This window comes from Centroberyx gerrardi, chromosome 10 (assembly GCF_048128805.1).
Source record: "Centroberyx gerrardi isolate f3 chromosome 10, fCenGer3.hap1.cur.20231027, whole genome shotgun sequence".
Lineage (NCBI taxonomy): Eukaryota > Metazoa > Chordata > Actinopteri > Beryciformes > Berycidae > Centroberyx > Centroberyx gerrardi.
This window is the reverse complement of record NC_136006.1, coordinates 21,304,789-21,325,493: the sequence shown is the minus strand read 5'-3', so window position 1 is coordinate 21,325,493 and position 20,705 is coordinate 21,304,789. Positions and strand designations below refer to the sequence as shown.

At 43.2% G+C, this 20,705-nt stretch overlaps 1 protein-coding gene across 13 annotated transcripts in view; it reads right to left on the bottom strand.

Moving 5' to 3' along the window:
- The window catches only part of usp9 (ubiquitin specific peptidase 9), a 37,473-nt gene that overhangs the window by 12,428 nt on the left and 4,340 nt on the right, over positions 1-20,705 (bottom strand). For 4 of the 13 annotated variants that reach the window (XM_071926312.2, XM_078285899.1, XM_071926316.2 and 1 more), the window contains exons 2-30: positions 19,578-19,846; positions 17,899-18,044; positions 17,706-17,785; positions 17,107-17,219; positions 15,187-15,405; positions 12,911-13,026; positions 12,508-12,759; positions 12,190-12,325; positions 11,914-12,066; positions 11,650-11,754; positions 11,249-11,455; positions 10,996-11,132; positions 10,411-10,449; positions 9,239-9,372; positions 9,003-9,093; positions 8,174-8,287; positions 7,820-8,048; positions 5,580-5,675; positions 5,108-5,319; positions 4,232-4,472; positions 3,506-3,655; positions 3,187-3,307; positions 2,936-3,066; positions 2,543-2,821; positions 2,217-2,360; positions 1,705-1,842; positions 694-860; positions 459-567; positions 131-277 (exon numbers count right to left, since the gene is read on the bottom strand). In XM_071926312.2, coding sequence (XP_071782413.1) covers positions 131-277; positions 459-567; positions 694-860; positions 1,705-1,842; positions 2,217-2,360; positions 2,543-2,821; positions 2,936-3,066; positions 3,187-3,307; positions 3,506-3,655; positions 4,232-4,472; positions 5,108-5,319; positions 5,580-5,675; positions 7,820-8,048; positions 8,174-8,287; positions 9,003-9,093; positions 9,239-9,372; positions 10,411-10,449; positions 10,996-11,132; positions 11,249-11,455; positions 11,650-11,754; positions 11,914-12,066; positions 12,190-12,325; positions 12,508-12,759; positions 12,911-13,026; positions 15,187-15,405; positions 17,107-17,219; positions 17,706-17,785; positions 17,899-18,044; positions 19,578-19,679 — 4,308 coding nt within the window. In that variant the 5' untranslated portion in view covers positions 19,680-19,846. The remainder of the gene's footprint in view (positions 1-130; positions 278-458; positions 568-693; positions 861-1,704; positions 1,843-2,216; positions 2,361-2,542; positions 2,822-2,935; positions 3,067-3,186; positions 3,308-3,505; positions 3,656-4,231; positions 4,473-5,107; positions 5,320-5,579; positions 5,676-7,819; positions 8,049-8,173; positions 8,288-9,002; positions 9,094-9,238; positions 9,373-10,410; positions 10,450-10,995; positions 11,133-11,248; positions 11,456-11,649; positions 11,755-11,913; positions 12,067-12,189; positions 12,326-12,507; positions 12,760-12,910; positions 13,027-15,186; positions 15,406-17,106; positions 17,220-17,705; positions 17,786-17,898; positions 18,045-19,577; positions 19,847-20,705) is intronic. The other 9 variants (XM_078285898.1, XM_078285903.1, XM_078285900.1 and 6 more) reach the window with 6 other exon arrangements.

The following is a 20,705-nucleotide window of genomic DNA, read 5'->3' as shown; positions in this document are numbered from 1 at the left end:
AAACTCAACCATGAAGGCAAAACTATTGACAAACTCAAATTGGCTTTGTTAAGGGACATTAGACAACATATTGTCCAAATTACCCAGGGTGTCCACTTAAAAAGAGAGAGAAGACGACAGGCTGTCCTACCCTGATCCGTTTGAGCCAGTCGATCTCATTGTTAAGCAACACCTCAGCATTAGGCAGGTTGATGTTGCTGTTATAGGCGTAGTTCAGCAGGTGTCTGAGCAAGGTGAAGTAGTCGCCTGCATGTTTGGCCCGCTCCTTGGCCGTGCTCTGGACATGGACACACACAAGAAAAAAAGTGGGTTGAGTGGTTAGTTGTATATCACTGGAAGTATCAGCTTTACAATAATTTAGTTTACAGGTTAATCCAAGACCATATGGTGATGCATGATCCTATCCAGCCAAATGGTGGGTGAAGCGAGGCAAAAATCCAAGCCCTAAAGCCACTCACCCCCAGCACAGTGAAGAGGAGGGTGATGAAGAAGAGGAGGGGTCGATGGCCCATACAGCACCTGGTGGCCATCAGGAAAAACTGTTCCTGGGCCATCTGACGCACAGACCTGAGAAGACAGATTACAACATCACGATCGTGATACTCAGTCAGAGCTATGGATGGCTACAGATGATGAGGATGTCTGCTCCATTTCATTCAGTTCATCTGTGTCTCAACAGCTGGAATAGCTTACTTGCTGTGGCAGTGAAGCAGCAGGTCTATGATGAAGGTCTGCCAAGCCTTCTCCTTACTGAGCGTGTCCAGAGCAGTGGGCATGAGGGCGAAACACAGCGTCATCACCTCCAGGGCCTCACAGCACACCTGCTCATCCTCCCCATCTGGCTCCTTAGCTGCATTTGTCTAACAAGAGCAGAGAAAGACAAGAAAGAAAGAACAATATATGACACAAAAATATATCAAACTGTATTTAAGTGAACATCAAATTTCAGAACCCTGTACAAGTAACAACATGTAAGGGTTCCATTTCATCCATTGAATGGTTTTAAATGAGAATCAGAGCTCAGCACAGTAAAGGATGACTTTCCAAACCTCTGGTGTGTTTCAGTCAGCTGGCAGGAGTTGCTCACTAGCGCTAGGCCTAATTAGTCGTCTCAGCAAGCACACAATAAGCCCAATTATTCTGTGCAGGCACAATTACCACTCCAGAATGAGCTGACAGTAGCCAACTACACACAAACAGCATGTAAAAGAAAGCATACAAAACACAGGGTGTTCTTGTCCATTTTTTGCAAATAATATTCTAGTGTATTTTAAAGAATTAGGAATTCATTGTAGCAAGAGAGACAAGAACCCCCACACACCCACATGGCAAGCCAAGTCATGGCAAGTTATGTTACAACTAGTGTTTTGGCCAGCTGGCTCTCTTTGTAAATAGCCAATGCAACAGTTTCAGAACCAGTGGAAGATGTAGTTTGCATAGGGTCCAACAGGTCTGACATGTTGGGCTACCAATAGGCCAACAGACCTTTTGTACATTCACGACTGTCCAGAATGTTTCCAGGCCTGGAGAACACAATTTTGAAATTCCAAAGTGTGAAATTTGTTTTTTTAAATGACCATAGACGAAATACAAGATACGCAACATAACCAAAATACACGAAGGTCAGCAATAGCAGGTGTACAGTCTACAAAGTAATTGGGACAAACGTTTTAAAACAATGGTCAGACACATTTCAATTCTTACCTTCTCATAGATCTTGCTGATTTCTTCATTGGAGCTGAAGACAAGCTGCACTGTACCGCAGCCTGATGCCCACACTATTTTCTGTACTGCCCGGATCACACAGATGTCTGGGATGTACTTGGATGCCTGGAAGAAGTTCTGGAGCAAAGTAAAATAGCCCCATGAAAGCTATTATTACAGCCACTACCACTTAGCATAAATAGATCTTCATCCACTCAGACTGTAATTTCTTGAGCTAACATCTCTCACTAGCCTCTTCTCATCTTTATGTACTTCTAACACTTACACATTCACCTTTAATATCAGAGATTTTCCAATGTGGGCATTTGCCTTCATTACCAGCTTATATACATATACATTTAACTTTACTATAGATGCACATCTATATAGGCATTTACCTTAAGCTACACTAACCCTTACATGGCTTTTCATTACCATTAATACTCCATGGTATGCTAGTCTTAGAAGCCCCTACAACATCCATTATTTTCATTTTATTCTCTTAAATTCACCATCTGCTGTCCTTTCACCTCGTCAGAAATCTGCTGGGCCAGGCGGATGGCTACGTTGCGCAGCATGCATTCTGAGGCAGGGTTTGGGATGTTCTGCAGGGCGCTCTGGAGGACTAGGGCCTGGTCATGAGTGGCTTGATTAATCTAGAGACAACCCAGGGCCGGGGAGGTGGGAGTGGAGAAAAGGAATACTTGTCAACAAGAGGAAAGTTTGATAGAATGTTATCAGAAATGATGAATACATGTCAGTGGAAATATGGTTCATGAAGCATTGAGGAACCAGTTATACAGGTATGTCTCTGTGCGAGTTGTGTCTATGGTCTAACCGGTGAGACTGGGATGTTCCCCTCAGCGTTGGGCTGGCACGCCTCGGCCACGGCCTTGACATGCCCAAAGCCTACAGCGGTAAGCAGCAGCTTGGCGATTTTCAGCGCGTTGAGGTAAGCCCCGCGCCGTGTCTCCATGTCCGCCGATGGCAGGAAGTTGTTCCTGGTGAGCATGCTCAGCACCAGGGGCAGCCCGCCACTCTTCAGGAAGTTGTACTGGAAGTCGCTGGCATCCTCGCCCAGTGTGGCACTGGCTGGCATCAGCAGGGCATACACAACCTGGAAAGCATGGAGGAATAGTGTGAACTATTCTTGCAGATCCACAGACATGGAATGGAGATGGGCACTTGTTAAAGATCAAAAACTGCAGCATAAAGGCACACTGAGACCCACCTCGATGAGGTAGAGCACTTGTGAGGGTGACGGGCCGAAGAAGCGGGAGTCCAGTGTGGGACTGAGGCTGTTCTCACCCAGCTTGGCATGGTCCAGACACACAGCACGTAGATTTTCCACTGTAGTGTTATCTAAGGATAGACACACAGCACAACCATGACAGTGAGCTCACACTGTATTTCTGTGTGTGTGTGGGTGTTTTCTTCAAGTGTATTGGTTGGATAATATTGAGTGCATATGTGCATGCAAACCTGGGGGCATGAGCTTCATGAGAACCCGGGCTCCATCTCTGAGCAGAGGCATGTTGAGGTTACAGCCCAGGTCAGCCACCTGCCACAAGAAGGAGATGTAGCGCAGGTGCAGCGACATGATCTGGAAAATAGGGCAGACAGAGTTACAGCCCCGTTGTTCACACACGATCAACACACAAAGACACACTACTAGGGCAGACAGTCAGGATTAGAATGCTAAAAATGTAGTTACAATGGTACAATTGGTTACAGGTAACAAGGAAATAACCTGTGTGTGTGTGTGTGTGTGTGTGTGCGCGCGCATGCGTGTTAAACTCACCACACCAGGCAGACAGCTCTCCACCTCAGGGTTGGGCCCATCGCTGTAGTGGTTGCCATGGTTACCAGGGGAGCCAGTGGATGAGTCAGACGAGCTGTCTGGGCTGGAGGGCATGTTGGCGCTCACCTGGGTCAGCTTGGCTGTAATCAGCTATATAAAAAGTTACAGTGATTTACTACAAAGCAAACGGATGGAAAAACTGACCTATGATGTGAGCTCCCCGAGCATTTGGGCAATGACACACTGATATTTTGACAAAATCTTTTTACTTTGGATGTAGACACAATGACTGACGTCAAAGTGCAGACTGTTGCTTTATTCTGAGGCCATTAATACATTTTGAATGAACAGTTAAAATTGCAATCACTTTGTGTCTGTTTTCCAAGTATTTGGGGAGATGAAAACTACATTTAAGTTTGTTTGTTTTTTTTGTAAATCAAAAATTCTCCATAACTTCTTGAAGCAACCCATACGCATCACCATGCTCTTAGAGGCAGTGTAGGGTGCACAGTTGGGGAAAAATGAGAAGCACACAATGGTTAGAATTATTAATCAAGCTTACATGCTCTGAACCCTATGGGGAAAGTCAGTGAGGAGACAAAAAACACAACAGACTTAATATTTATAGAGCTCACTATATGTATAGAAACAATGGCTACACAGCACCTTCAAGGCAGTCATAGTTGAGTATTGTTTTTTTATGCAGAAGGATAGCACCATTCTCACCGTTTTGTCCTTCAAATTCAGCTGTCCAATCAGCTTCCTGTCGTCAGCCGGATCGACAACCTCCCCACCAATAAACAGCTCTATCTTGGTATGTGTGGCGTTGGCCTTGATCCGGTTGAGGATGCCGCGCCGCACTGAGCCGATGGTGTCATTGGTGTGAGACCAGATATCCAGGTCGTCCACCTGACGCCCCTGGTTGGGGAAACGCACGATCAGTGTGATGTGCTTCCCCCGGAAAGCCCTGCAAAAGAAAGGGAAGGATGAGAGGTGGTTTGAAAGAACCAGTCAAGACATGTGGCCCTGTGTAACTGACTGAGTAGGACATGGTACCAACACTGCCAGGGTTAGGGCTTCTATTCCTTGTGTAACTCACTGGGTAGAGCAAGGCACCAATACTGCCAGGTATTAAGGGTTCCATTTGTGGACATTCCCACCACAAATATGTGAATAAAAGGAAATGACCTCTTGTCTTGCTCTGGAGAAACTGGCATACACAGCCAGAAAGAAAACAAAGGCCATTCATGTTTGGAGCCCCTTTATGGAATTTGGAGAAAGCATAAATGTACATGAATCGTAATGTGTAACCTGCCAGAAAGCTTACTGCATTGCCCTTATTTGGGCAGTGAGAGTGATTTTCATTTGATCTTGTTTATTATTGTCTTTTAGTTAAAAAAAAATAATCAACAAATATATTGTTTAAAAAAGGGCCTCCATTCCATCCACTTGGAGAAAAAAGTATGCACTCCTGGTACTAGTTAGGCGCTTTTGATAGAAGTATCCACCAAATGGCATATGATGTTAACATCTATTCATAATAAATGTAGTACTATGACATTGTGTCAGTGTGTCTTTCCACCTGTGATGGTACCACCGTACCTGGACATGGGCAGTATAGTCCTCTCTTCGTGGTAGTCACTGTCACATTCATTGATGTACTCCTTGAGTACAGTGAGCACTCGAACCATGCGGATGGCCTCCTGCCGGGCACAGTTGATGCTGTCCTTATCGCCGTCCAACACGCACAGAGTGTCGTAGGATGCTTTTAGACGGTCAAAACATGACTGGATGAAATCCTCGTGGATCTCCACCTGCAGGGCAAGGAAACAGATATACAGCATGAAGACAAGTACCTTGTGATATCAAATACCTTGTGATATCGCAAAATGACTGGAGAGGAGATTTGATACAGATTAGATACATTTTGAAATGGCTGCTGTAAATGTTCCATCATTTGACAGAGAAAGAAATGGCCTGGCCAGGCAGGAGAAAGAAACTAGTTAGATAACAGAGCGATGGAAAACAAATAGATGAAGCTGTTGCTCTAACTGAGACAAATCAATCCCCACACCTGATTGACTTGTAGTTTTGGTCCAAGGTTGGTGTAGATCTCTTTCAGCAGGTCTATGGCTCTGCTGGCGATGTCATCACTTCCTTGAATTACCACCTGGGAGGGAGGAAGAAATAGCAGGAATCAATGTTTGCCCACGGCCCTCCCTATCATATTCAGAGCTGGAGCCTGCCTGTGTGCATGTATGTGTAGATCAGAAGCACTCCAGTCAGGTAGAGCTATGACTCATCATCCAGAGCCTCATCATTAGCCACTAAGAACACAAGAGGGAGCAAGGCACAAAAGCATGTCAGGACCACTGGTTTTCCTCTCACATTACACTGGTCGACAGCAAAACAACCCTTTGGCGGAGGGAAAATGATGAGACACTAGAGAGGTTAACAGACGACTAATATCAGAGGAATAAATTATTCATAACCTCAGCTGCACTTGAGTATGTTCAGGATGAGTTTATTATATGCAAACAAGGTATTGAAACAAGGTAATGACTTTGAGCCAGCTTGAATTTTTGTTTTACCCTTATTTAACTAGGCAATATGATTAAGAAGTTTGAATACACTCCTATTTAAAGCCACAGCTTAGAGAATGGTTTCAGGGGAAGAGGGGATCTCACAAAAACACACACACTGCCCGGAACAACCACAGTCATACTTTTGGCCACTGAACAACTCCTCCGGCCACTGAACAACTCCTCCTCTGTTGGTGATGATTCAGTTCCTAGCTCAAGGCTATGTTGTCAAGGGTACATTAGTGAAGGAAGGCAGAGCATCTTTTGTTCAAATCCCAATCAAGTTATGACGGATATCTCAGAGCAAGGAGTGTGATGAGAACCTAACCACTCACTGTAGCTAACCAAAGATTGGGAACAGAGGACAGGACACACAATGCAATCGGCCATGTTCAGTATTACAGCCCCCATATATCACCAATGTATTTCTGCAAATAGTATTACGGCAATGTAGGTCATCAAATCAAACAGCTTTGTGCCGCCCCCTATGTCCATCTTTCCCATACACATCTATCCATCCAACCTCCCTCAAGTCATTGGTATGGCAGCATTTTGGCTTCCTGGCAAGTTATGAGTAGGGATGCACCGATGCCACTTTTTCAATGCCGATACCGATTCCGAGTATGAAAGTTTAAGTATCGGCCGATACTGAGTACCGATCCGATCCATTACTTTTACTGAACAGTGCAGGCTTACTTCCTTAGTTTGGGGTCAATGGACAAAATTATTGAGATAAAATCCTTGTTTTTCCCACTGTTTGAGAAATACAGGCTTCTATGTGCCACAAATGCATAAAATCAAGACAGTTTGCTTTTATTTCTTACATGTTACTCATGGATTTCGGTAGCAGATTTTAGTCTTGGGTAAAATCTCCGATACCGATATTCCATTTTAGCCTGGTATCGGCACCGATACCAATACCAGTATCGGTGCATCCCTAGTTATGAGAACAGTGTTCGTGCCATTGATAAAAAACAACAGTTTGCCAGGTATGCCATGCGCAAGTACCATATTCCAGTATCTACATACTTGTAGATACCACAAGGAAATCAATCTAAGTGGGAACATTGACTGCTACATTGACTGCTACAAAAATTGCTACACTTCCAGCTATTATAAATCAAACATTCAATCAAGTCTAGTCACGCCATGTAAATTACTAATGCAATAAAAGTGTTAATGGCATGAGACATGCGGCCGTATTCCATTGTGGAGAACACTGGATTTAGGCATAGAACCACATTATGAATTACCAAGCAGACCGCATTTCAGCACAAAAGATGTTGCCCCAGCTGTATAATGATGGAAAAGCGAAAGTTACTGAGGGCCTGAGCACTGTAGAATTAATTTCCTTGGCAACTGATGGGTGGACATCTAGAGCAACACAGAGCTACATGACCATCACAGCACACTACATTAATGAAGATTGGGAAATAGCATGTGTGTACTATTCAGTCACTTTCGAATGAGACAGCTGTTGTGAACCTATTAATGCCAGAAGTTTATGTGGCACTCAAGGTGACTACATAAAAACCTCCTTATTCAGAGGCAGCCGCAGGTAAATGCTGTCAGTTGTCGAGGCATTGAATTTTGTGTCTTGTAGAAATTGTATAAAGGCAAAAATTTTATGAAAACAAAAAAACAACTTGCAAAATAGTTGAAAGGCACTTTCTGGGATTGTTTTGGTAAAATGTCTGTGTGTATGCGCTTATGTGGCAACCAATCTGCTCACCCTCCAGAGGTAGTCCAGGCCTATTAGCTCCAGGTCATCCATCATGTAGGCCCTGCGCTTGGCTACCAGCTTGCCCTCCCTGCAGTTGACGGCCTTGAAGAACCTCTCAAAGCACTTCATGCCATTCTCCGTCAATAGAGATGGGTCTAACTGCAGAACATTGTTCTCAAAAAAGTCCTTGTTGATGTCCGGGTCCAGGTCTGGCTCATCGCCCATCAGCTTGGAGTACCTGTTGGGACCAAGAAAGTAACACACAACATTTAGGACAAAAAGGTTCACTGAATTGATTAATTGAGGGCGTAAGGCAGCAAACGCAAGCAAGAGGAAAGGATAGATGGTCAAATCGGACAGTACCATTTGAAGCAGGCCTCGCGGTCACAGAGAAATACGGCATTCTCAGCCAGACACTTCCAGATCTGCTTGGCCTGCGGGGCACACAGCCACAGCTGGCCATCCTTTAGCAGAAACCTGATTTCAATTTTTTTTAAAAAGAAAAAGAAAAAAAAGACACATTAAGTTACCATCACACTCAGTGCATTTTCTTTTTTACATACCATCTACAATATGCAATACATAAAAAATCTACTCAATAGATTTCAAATCTAGTGCTACAACCCATGAGTGAACAATGGACAGTCAACCAACAGTCACTTTTGTTGTAAGATGGGCATAGACTTCTAAAACTGGGCTACGGTTTACTGTACAGTTATTATAGATTTACAATTTATTTGTTTTAATTTAGTTTTAGTGTCATTTTAATTTTCCAGGAAAGTTCAGTATTAGTTTCATTCTTATTTAGTTTTAAAATTTCAGCCATCATGCCAGTATTTAGTGTATTTGTAGGGCTTGTTTAGCATACAAACTGACCGAAAATTGTCTTTGGATGGGCATAATAGTAATCATATGGGGGTAGTAGTAATGGATTGACAGTGTTTTAATATTTGATCGGAGCCTACGCATTACTTGAGGATTCTTTCCTCATGTCACGCAAAATATGGCAAGGTTTAAAAGGCTACAACTGCACAGAATTAGCATTCATAATAATTAAGGTTTTTATATCTATATAGTTTACTAAATGTTTTTCCATTCCTAGTTTTAGTAGTTTTCTCAGCTTTAAGTTAACTATAACACCTTTGCTTAACTGGATGCATTTGAATGTGAGACAGTTATAGTCATGCTGTACCTCAGGAAGTTGAGCCGTTCCTGTACTTCCTGGACATGGCTGTAGCGGCTCCCTGGCCTCACCGTCTGGGGGTCAAACTCAGCCTGTTCTGCTGTAGAAGCAAACAGACGCATATGACCAGTCAGACAGACTGCATACAGCGCATAGCCCTGATTCAACTACCTATGACAGAATTCGGGGTGCATCTTGAAATGTTGAAGTGATATTGGGTGCCGTTTCTGGTGCTGGCGGTGTACCTTTGGAGAACTGCCTCATGGTCTCCATGTACGCAGAGAGGTTCTCAGCCACCAAGGTGACCAGAGCGTGGTTATGCTGCAGCTGGTTGATCAGGTCGTGGCGATAGAACACGTGAGGACTCCTCTGGGTTTGACTGGAGAGAGAACAGCAGAGGGGTGGTGGATGTAGAGGTGGACAAAAGCAGACATTAAAAGAACGAGGACAAATCAACAATGAACTGAGTGAAATTGACATTACTTACAATTGGTAGTAATTTCTGATAGAAAAAAAACAGGTGTGACTGATTTCTTATTTGTCTATAATTGGGACATGAAGAAAGCAGCTTGTGATATCCCATATTTGTGTGTGTGTGTGTGTGTGTGTGTGCGCAGCATGTCTAGCAGAATAGCCAGAAGAATTTCAGTCATACATCAATAAAGGCCATTTCCTGCCTTGTTTCCAAGTGAAATTCATTTTTTTTTGGCTTGAGAATAGTCTAAGAACCAAATGAAACTGGAATTCATGATCTAGTTCTTGTAGCCACCACAACAATGACAGCCATATGTGCAGCTACAACATACTGCAGAATTTGTAGTCAAATCACTTTAAATGACCAATGACAATTAGTTCTATGCTAAAAGATGAGTTGGCTCAGTTTTATTAAAATGTTGTAGTTACGCCTATGAGTCTAGTTCATTTAGTATTAGCAGTGGCTACATTGTGCTGATTGCAGTATTATCAGACAACTGTAAAATACATTCTAATGTCACCTGGTACTTGGACTATTTCTCCCAAGCCAAACACCCATATGCATATCACATGGAAAAACAATCTTTTAAACTGTGGAGTTAGAAAAATGTTAATAAGCGTGCCCAAGGCATGAAATGCCCCCTATTTTTGCACTCAATGATTGGAGCTGAAAGGAGCTGGCATCAAGGAGAGTGAGGCTCCATCTCAAAGACTCTTCACTCTATACGGTGCACCTGTCCAAATCAAAGGATTATGTGTGCACTACATGAGGAATCAGGGTCATTTGAGATGAAACCTAAGAAAGAATTGCTAAAGCAGATTCATGACAGGGGTTTGCATTATATATATATATATATATGTTGTAAAAAATATCTCAAAAGAAAAAATTAGACTTGACATAACTTAGAAATAGGTATAACCCTGAAATTAGCTCTCAACTTACCCCATTAAATTCGTTTGTTTGTTAATTGGCATTTTCTTTCTGAAAAACAACAGGCATGTATGCTACATATTTGCTACATTCACTAGAAAAAAACACTAGCTCAATCCAAATCAAAATGATCTATGATGCACTGAGATGTCATCTTGGGTTGGTGTGCATGGTAAAACTGGATAGCAAGGCCATTCAGAAAGACTGTTGACAAAAACGCTACTTTATGAACAGTTGGCATGCCTCAGCTCCTTTGCAAATGTGATTAAAATGCCAGTGACAACAGTGGGTCAAATATTTGGAAAATGAAGGTTTTGCTGCTTTTTCTGAGCGTGCACAAACATTATGTGCAAAAACATGGCATTTTGACCTACACACAAAATGGGTACTATTCAGAATAGAACATTTTACAGCAATAGCAAGTAAATAATTCAAACTTACCAACATAATAATAATCCCCCGTCCTACACATTGTATTCCTATCAACACCACTAGATCCTCCAACGTAGTGTACATCTCCATTCAGTCCTTCTACATCTCCTTTAGCAATCTCTGCATCTAGCGGTAAAATCAACTAGCTTTCTATCATGATATTACCTAAGGTTCTGAGGGGCTTCTCCAAACAGGCTACAGATCTCTCTGATCTGCTTCAGGGCAGGGATCACCCATTTGTCGTTGGTTCGTAGCTCCTCTATGAAGCGATCTATCCACTGGATCTTCTGTGTGTCTCTGTCCTGCGAGTGACCATGAACAGACATCGTCAGTATTTTTGAATGCAGCCCTCTCCGTTCACCACCCCTCCATGTCAGTCCTCTTCAAACATACACACCAGCAACACCCCAACACATACCTGTGAGCAGCTGTAATCCAGTATCTTGATATGAGCGCTAAGAGCCTGGTCCATGATGTCTACAGGCACATCGTCGCTGTGCGCCAGGTTCCACAGCAGGTTGAGGACCTTGTGGGCCATTACCCCGTCCTTATCGTCCTCAGCCAGGCGCCGGATCAGCTCCAGCAGTTTCTCGCGCTGCTTCTTGCTGGCATTGGTCCAGCTCGCCTGCATCAGGAGAACAACCAAGTCCAGAGGTCAGAGTAGTAGACACAAGTTTGTGGTATATTACATTATAACTGCACTGTGAATGGCACTGTGAAGTGACCAGAACCCACTGCCAACGTCTACTGTGTATACAACAATGGCATCTAAAACCCTTCATAATCTATGATTCAGTGTGTAATACGGTGCCTACTTACCTTGAAGCAGTCAAAGAGGTGGTCAAGCTGCTCAGGTGAGAAGTCCCATGCCAGCTTGGCCAGCAGGTCATGGACATTCTTCACAATGGCCTCATGCTTACCAGCCTGCAGTTGGACAGAGACGACAACCCCACTGCTGGGTTAACACCACATCTGACTCTTATTCTGCCTCAACACAACTGGAACAGCCTCAGACTCTGGTGCAGTGGTTTTAAGGAGATGACTGCATGGAAAAACCTCAGCCAAGAGACGTGCATATCATACCTGCGCAGCCCAGATGTTATCCAGATCTTGCATGGTAAGCGCTTTTTCCTTGATGACGAAGCGAAGGATCTTCTCCAGTTTCTCGACATACTGTGGCTGGTGCAGACTGTCCCTCAACACAATGGACAGGATGTGGTTCTGCTGGATCCACTCCTGAGATAGGACAGGGGGACACAGAAAGGAGAATTGGGTTGTGGTTGAGAAAAGTGGGTGAAGAGACAAAGAGCACCATTTTGAGCCAATTAAAGTAGTAGAGGGGCAGACAGGTCAGCTTACTGCCATGCGCTCAGCGGTCAGCCACTCCTCCTCTTCCGGGTTATGCCGATGAGTGTAGTAGGACACGCTGGAGATCACCTTGTTTACTTCATTTAGTGCATTCATTTTGCCATTAAAAGAGGAAATTTGCAATAACCTGGGGATGAAAATACACAGCTCATTCAATTATTCAACTAACTTGCCTTTAGATCAACACTATTAAAGTGACAAATGTTTTCCTTAAGTGTATGATGGAAAACTGCAATCAAAAGGTTTACAAAAAGTTTAATCTACTGAATAGGATTTACATAAGGACATGACCATTTGATTGATACTCACCTAAGAATCATTTTTAACCTAAAAATCTCTAAATTCTTCACCGTCTCCTCCTGCCCTGGGACACGAGAAGCCAGGTTCTTCAGGGACTTGATTATCATGGACAGTGCGTCGTTTTTGGCTTCATTCTTGGCCTCTTTTTTCAGCTCCTCATCTGTGAGATTCTCTAGAAACTGAGGAACCATCTCGATGACTGGGAGGAAGTACTTCTTCACCGTGTGCAATGTGAGGAACTCGTAACACTGGCCAAAAGGCCTGTAAAGGCACAAAACACACAGTCAGACAACATGGACTTGTAAAGACAAAGCCATTATACAGAGAGCACTCTGCTACCCCATAAAATGTTCAGTAAAGCACTTTGACATGGTGTACAATGTTGTGCAGCTCTATTGTCTAATAGTCTTACTTGATAAGTGCAGCGATGATCTGGACGTTCAGTGCTTGGCCACTCATGAAGCGATCGTGCAGCATTTGAAACCCGTTTAACGTGCCAAATTTGTTTATTAAGTCCACCAACCAGCCCTGTGAATAGGAAAACAAGAGAGCAGAAAACAAATTAAAGACACAGTTACCCTTCATCTGCTTACTGAGAGTTGGTTTTAGAAGATGCCTTGTCCTCAATTTCCATTAGAAGACATTTTATGGCACAGGACTTGAGATTATTCAAGCCTAGGAAATTGGCCTAGCGCATATAACAAAAAGCATGGGTTTCAGTCAGAAAGTGTAGCATGAGAAACAGGACAACAGATTAACTTCTTCCCCACCCTCTGGTGTTATGTATATTGGTGGCATTAGCACATAATTTGGTGGCAACAATATTTCAGTCTTGAGACAAAGGTTCATGTTTCCAGTTTAAGCATCGCTATGATAAGAATGAGTCATTTTACTGCACTGATTTGAAGGTATACAATTTAGTGAAAAACACAATAGGGAAATCCATAATAGCTCAAATACTTCAAAACACTACTAGGTTTGCCTACAAACTAGGTTTGCCTAGTCAGGCTAGAGAGCTTAAGAACTGAAGAATATCTCAAACAATGAGTTAAATTATTTTCTATCAACTGGACTGCACACAGACAGAACCAAAGCAGTTCTATACGACAGGTAAACTAGTGAACCATTTCCTATTCAGGTTACAATATCACTCCCACTCAACCTAACCAAATCATATTATTGATAATACTACTGACAAATAGTTAGGCTTTGTAAGAAAAACAAGCTAAAGGCAGACTAAAACGGAATGGCTGCAGGCCTGTTAAGTGAGGCACTCCACCGCACTTCCATCACATCCATCTTGTTTCCAATCCAATTCATTCTCCATTTAGTTTCAAGCTTTGTTCAAATCATCACCAGGATAGTCCATAATGAATATACAAGACTATACATTTAGAAGCAGATTAATTAACAGGCCACATAAGTACTCAAAAGTATTAAACGATGCAAAAAGTGTTTTTCCCCTTAAGATTTCATGTTGTAGATATCACTCCCTTTCATTTTTAAATGGGAAATTGCCATTTTCCTACATTTTTCCTGCATTTGTGTTCCTAATTACATGCCTGAAAAACAACTTAAGTAAATGTTTTTTCTCCTTCCCACAATCAATTTATCTAATAGTTAATTTTATGTGTGACCAGACTGGATTGCATTCATGCGTTTACAGGGAACTTGACTGTGAATTGAGAAAGAGATCTGGGACATTGAGGAAGAGATCTGAGAAATAGGGAGAAGGAGAGACACTGCAAACAGCTCTGCCAGGAGGACAAAATACAAACTGTTTCTTAATTTGAAACCAGGGCAAGACTGGCTAGATTTTAACACCAGTCAAAAAAGAAGAGTAGCAAAATCTGACTAAATGGTTGCACAGTGAAGCCCTAAGTAGTACTGGGCCCAGTGCCAACAGAGGCAGACAGGCAAGCAATGCTGCAGTACTGTTCATATTGACCCCATGCCCACGCTGCATTCATAACGCTTTTATTGTAAAACTCCTATTCTCTCGTGTTGCCTCCTTCCCTTTTAAACATTCGACATTCTGACACAAGCACTAAGTGTTTGTGTTGTGGACTTTTATTTGATTTCTGTATTTTTCTTTATCAATCCAGTGCACAGAGGGATTTCTCTTTGTCTCACTGGGGCCCTTAGGGCAAGGCCAGGCTTCACTCTCTGTGGATTCAGTCCAAGAGGAAGAAAGACTGGCTTCTGGAAGAAGAAAAGAGCCCATTTTCTGCATAGTCGTTCCTATGGCAATAGCGGAGGAATTAAAATGCTCTAACCTGTATAGCATCCAAAGATGATGTTTTATCTTCTACAAGCCTAAATATGTAGGCCTTCTTATACATAGAGACATTTGCAAAAATATCACCTCACATCTACAATCTAGATTAAAGATTTGTTTCAAGTCTTTCATCTGATCACAGGATATATCCATTTAGGACAAACTAAATTTTTTAAATTGGACAGTTTAAAACAGTAGGATTGAGGGTCATATAGACTACACAGCGGTGTGACCAATTAAAAAACAAATGGAAATAATAATAAAAAAAACGGAAAAGAGGAAAGAGTGGTGTTGTGTCCAAAACCACTGAATTCCTAGTAAAATTCCTGGGGGGTAAAAAGCCTGTTCAACATTGTGTCAAGCAACAGGTACAATTTTCAACACTGTCAACTGTTGCAGCGGTAATTCACCTTGGGTGATCGAGGGTCTGGGGGGCGGGCGAAGAGCTCGTCGTCGGCCAGTTGGGCCCCGGCAGGGACGGTCTCAGAGGGCCGTGTGCCGTTGTAGATGTGGAACTTGCAGTGGGGGTTGGTGGCCATGGCCAGCAGCTCCAGTAGAGGGAACCAGTCCTGAGAGAGCTTGGCCACACACAGCTCCACCAGCCGGTGTGTGTTGTTGATGATACACCTCTGTGAAAGGAGGGTTGAGGGGAGGGAGAAAACAGCGGCATGTTAACCATTACACTGAATAGGCAATTACAATATCCAGAAATAAGGGAGTCAAGGCCATACCCATTATAATCAATTACAAGGCAACAGTAAACACGTCGCCCCCCACAAATGCCATGGTCCCCTTCTGGGCCAATTAGTAACAACTGCATAACCTTGTTTTGACCTGAAATTGTAGCGCCCCCCTTGGGCTAGTCAGTGTAATTTTGAAAATGCCAGAACAAAGTGGTGACATGCATCATTTCCCTAAGCTCCATCAAAATCTAATGAATGGTGTCTGAGATATCATACGTGCCAAATGGACGAATGAACGATGCGGTGTCCCCTGTTGGGCCCATCAGTGTGATTTTGAAAATGCCACAACACAGTGGTGAAATAAATCATTCCCTAGTTTTGTCAAAATCTGATCAATGGTGCCTGAGATTTCATTGTGTGGTACAAAAAAATGCACCACACAAATATAATTAACTAACTCTAGGTTTTATTCTATGGCACATTCAAGTTAACTGATAAAATCTAGCAAACAGCCTACAACCAAAATATACAACTGAGGAACAAAAACGTTTAACCAGACATCTCTTTACAGCCACGTGTACACGGTGTTCCCTTTCCTCCTTATGTATGGTCCACAGATCTGAAGGAACAAGATAGGAGTAACCAATATGGTACTGACTCAGAGCTTTCCAGGGAGGCTCGCGGAGACTTCAGACATATAGCTTACAACTATCCGGTTCCTTCCAAAACACTTTTTTGGTTGACTAATGAGAAGAATCGGCGCAGCTGTGGAACACAAAGTAGATAATGCATCTGAAATGCACAACCTTGTGTCATATCTCAAAATAAGATTAGATCAAAATTTAAACCTTAGATCAAAATTTAAACCATCAGTTCAAATAAGGGCGACAAGATGAAAGAAACAAAGATATTTTAGTTCCTTTATGTCCTTGTCTCGCTGCTTTACTGTGAAAAGGTTCTACAGATCAATCTCCTGAAGTTAACACAACAGCCAACCTTGACTACTTTCAGCAAAAAGATCATTGATCACCCCTGGCATTGCCTCCTCCCTTCAGCTCTAAGAAAGCCAAATAGAAAACTCAATTTGCAGGCAAGAGTCAGGCTTGACCAACAAATACATCCACTGACATAAAGTCAAAGAAGAAGTCAATGCAAAGAATAGATAAGACTATGAAGAGGACAATGCTGAGCTCCATTATACACCTATATTCTAGGACACTGAGGTTTCATTTTTTCCATTTCAGCTGTGCCAAGTCACACCACCTGACAATCAAATAGAATTCTTTCAACTCCCAAGATACACTTTGATCCCTTCCAATGGAGCCATGTAGAGTAGATGTTGTGCTCAAATTCCAAAGACTGTGATCCTTTATCAGAGCAGAATTCTTACCTCTAAAATGTAGCCTTTATGAAAATAGCCACAATACATTTAGGTTCACAGCCATCATATTTTCTTCTGCAAGAATTGAGCAATGAATGGACAGAAATATCAAGTTTCAAACATATTTGGAGTCGATTCTTTTCCTTCAAGGGATTATATGCTTCCTCAAAAGCCCAAGGTGGTAGACTGTTATTTTGGTTCCTTGGCATACAGAAACTAGTGTTCCTCAAAGTACCAAACTGTGGAGGTGAAATGAAGAAACTCACATGAATCTCAAACTTCCAGCCACTGACTGCCTCGTCTGTCAGGATCTTAGTGAAGGAGATGGTCAGACCATCTCGGAAAAACCTCTGGCACGCCTCACACTTAACATCCAGTCCTGCAAAGGAAAGAGACCATTCAGCGATGCCATTCATATAAATGCTCTACAAAGTGAAATGAAAGCGACATTAATGACGGCATCCAACAACTTGTATACTCCATCTTGCTCTAGAGTCATTTTATATTTGTTCAGTTTCAGGAGCATAAAGTGGGTACATAACTAAAACTCCAAAAATATGCCACAGGGTGTTGGGATTATGAAGGTAACCCATGGAGAGTTTTTTCCAAATATATCACTGTCAATTGAATTGTGATCATGACCATCAGCACTACATTAATTAGCCCCTCTGAGTTGCTTCCCATTGGCATGTGTGATCAATTTCCCTCATCACTTTTGATGCATAACTTCACAATCTAATGGAGAAGTTATTCTTGGATATTGCAGGAGAAGCCACTAATTAGACCAAATGAAAGCACAGAGTGGGGCATAAATCCCACACATAGCATCTTTAAGGAAACACAAGAGCTTTCTTTCCATTCCTACCTCTTTTACTAAGATCTATAGCAGCTTCCAGGAGGACTTCCAACTCTCCCTTTGGCAAAACTGGAACAACCCAACGGGGCCTAGGGGAGGAAACAAACATCCACATGAATGCAGAGAAAGGCACACACTGGCATGCAAAAGACACTTTAATTACAGTGGTGGATCGCATTTGCGTCAGAGCGTGTGTATATACCTGTTGATCATGTCATCCAGTTTGGCCAGGTCAGTGTGAGGGAAGGCTGGCTCCTCCTCCTCCAGCTGAGGAGGCCCATCCCCCTGGCCCTGCTCATCTGGTGGGCTCACTGGAGAGTTCTCATTGGATGAATTAGGAGACGATGTCTGGAATAACCATAGACAATCAGAATGAGAGTGCACACTGGTCTCTGTGGTCATTTTAATGCTTGTGTGTGTGTGTGTGCGTGCGTGCGTGTGACAGTAGTCATACAACTAAAATCTGACCATACAATATTATGTCAGACCAAGTTTCACAATACCAAGTACCACAAAACCAAAAAATAATCAAATAATAATGCCAAACATTAGACCAGATTCAACGCTTCAGAATTCTTATTGTCACAGATATGCAATAAGTGTTTGACATCACAAAAATACAGCAATATTGAGCTGTCATGCAACCTGTGTGTGTGTGTGTGTGTGTGTGTGTGTGTGTGTGTGTGTGTGCACACGCGCGTGCAGGCATCTCTCCAGAAAGGTCATTAAACAAAGTCATCATAGTCCTAGCATTATTTGGCATACCAAGTAATATTCTTTTCATCCTTATCTCCCTAGAGGAGACTGAGACAGCACACAGCAAAGTGTGTGTGGGTTGACGTGCTCGTGTTAGGAAGTATAAATGTGGTGGTGTGTGGGTGTATGTATGTTGGGGTGCTGTCAATAGATCTCTTGGAGGGAAGAGAGCCACAGAAAGAAAGAGAGAGAGAGAGAGATAATGTGCATCTCTGAGTATGTCTGTTTAAGAACCAGTGTGCCCATTCTTTTCTTGATTCCTTGCTTGAGTTAATGACTGTGTATGAGCAACGGTAGTGGCGTCAGCAGTTGTGTGTGTGAGTGAGAGTAAGAGAGAAAGAGATAGAGAGAGACAGAGAGAGCGAGAGAGAGAGAGGCATAACTTGAGAAATGTGAAATGTGGGGGTGTGTGGAGAAGGCTCCTTCTGCTTGGCTGACCTACATAGGCAGCTTGCCTCTCACGTCTCAGCACTGCTCATCTCTAACCAACAGAGGCCTGCACATGCACACGCACAAAGACACACACACACACACACACCCTTTATCCATCACTCAGGAGGCTCTGTTCATTGATGCCTCGCCTTCACACACTCTCTCTCTCTTTTCCGCTCCCTCCCTCCCTTTTCCTTCCCTTGGGCATCTGTGTGTGGTTAGGTATGAGCACTAGCTGTTGAATGAAAAAAAACAAACAAAAAAAACAAAAAAAACAACTGCTGCAGTGTCTGGACTCCCGCAGAGAGAGACATAAAGACACACACCATTCCTTCTCCTACCTCTACAAGTTAATTTAATTACATGTGTCTATTGCTGCTGGGGTGCTGATGGCATTGTTCTGTGACCACTGATGCAGTAACACGCTGTAATGCACAGGCATATAAAATAGGAATAGGAAGAGAGAATAGGGAGTTTGATGAAAGCAGCAGCCAGCAGAGAAGGAAAAAGATCAGAAATACTGAGTATGAAGGACAAATAGGGTGGGGGTACTGAGGACACAAAGGGAGATGAGCGGATGAAGATGAATAGCCCAGACAGACAGTGCAGTTGGCAGAGTGATGGAGCCAGAAGACAGAAAGGAGAGCGAGGAAAGGTCTAACGTTGAGTATGGGCTGGCGAGACGATGCTGACCTGGTTCTGTGGCAGTGGGGGCTGGCTCTGGGCATCGGGTGCCTGGCCCTGGCCCTGACTGTCATTGCCCCCCACCGGAGAGCCACGCGTGGTGGCCGTCATGCTCGCCACAGGGCAGATCTTGGCAATCTTGGCCTCTTAGGGAGCGCTGGCCAGGAGGAAAATCACAGCCGCCTCAGCCGTAGAGCAGAGGGATGAGAGCCCGAACACGAGAGAGAGGGACACAAGCACCTGGAGATCTGGATGGGCCGCTGAGACCATTGCATAACCTGGAGCAGGGAAGAGGGGTAAAGGTCAGCATTATCAGTTTATGTGCAACACACAAGCGGAACAGGCTAACAGATGGATATCACCTTGGGGCAAGTCACCTCAGTGCTGAAAACTACAATTTAAATCAGCTAACTCTGAAAGCTGGTCTGTGCTTGGTCATTTACTATATTCTCTCAGCAACTACCTGCCAAGAGTCTGTGTTCAGTGAACAACTGGATGTGTTGTGGACTGTGTGCAGAGGTGAGAGTGATAAGGATTACCACCCTGATAACAAGACACTCTGGAAGAGTCTCCAAAACCTGTCCCACTGTCTTTGGATAGCTGACTCTGGGCCGATTCCCATCAGATCAGCTGGAGAACTTGGCACAGCTTGACTAAATGTCAGTATGACGATCAGTGAAACATGATATAGCCTGCCAATTCAGCACTTGGCAGTGGTACCTGACTGTCTAATCAACAACACATCCTGCACATAAATACATGCTTTTTTAAAGGCAGCCATAGTCAATGTCATATGGCCTAAAAGTGAGTCACAGCTCTGCTTCAATTACAAATTACATTCAAATACCTCCAGTGAGCAAATAACAAGCTTATTTGGAGGAATAACCCTGATAGCAATGAAAGTAAGACGTAACAAAATGTTGTCATTCAAATGGAAAGAATCCCCTCTTTCAGTACAGAGGCTGGCAGTAGCCGTGCTACAGACCAGTTAGGCAATGAATGGTGCACCTTATAACCTCAAAATGTGGTGCCCTAATAGTTGCTTGCATTTCATATATTTCTGCCCAAAGAGACACCTCGGAAAAAAGTCTTATGGAACAACTGTAATTTTTCCTTGCAGGATGTTTTGAATACCTG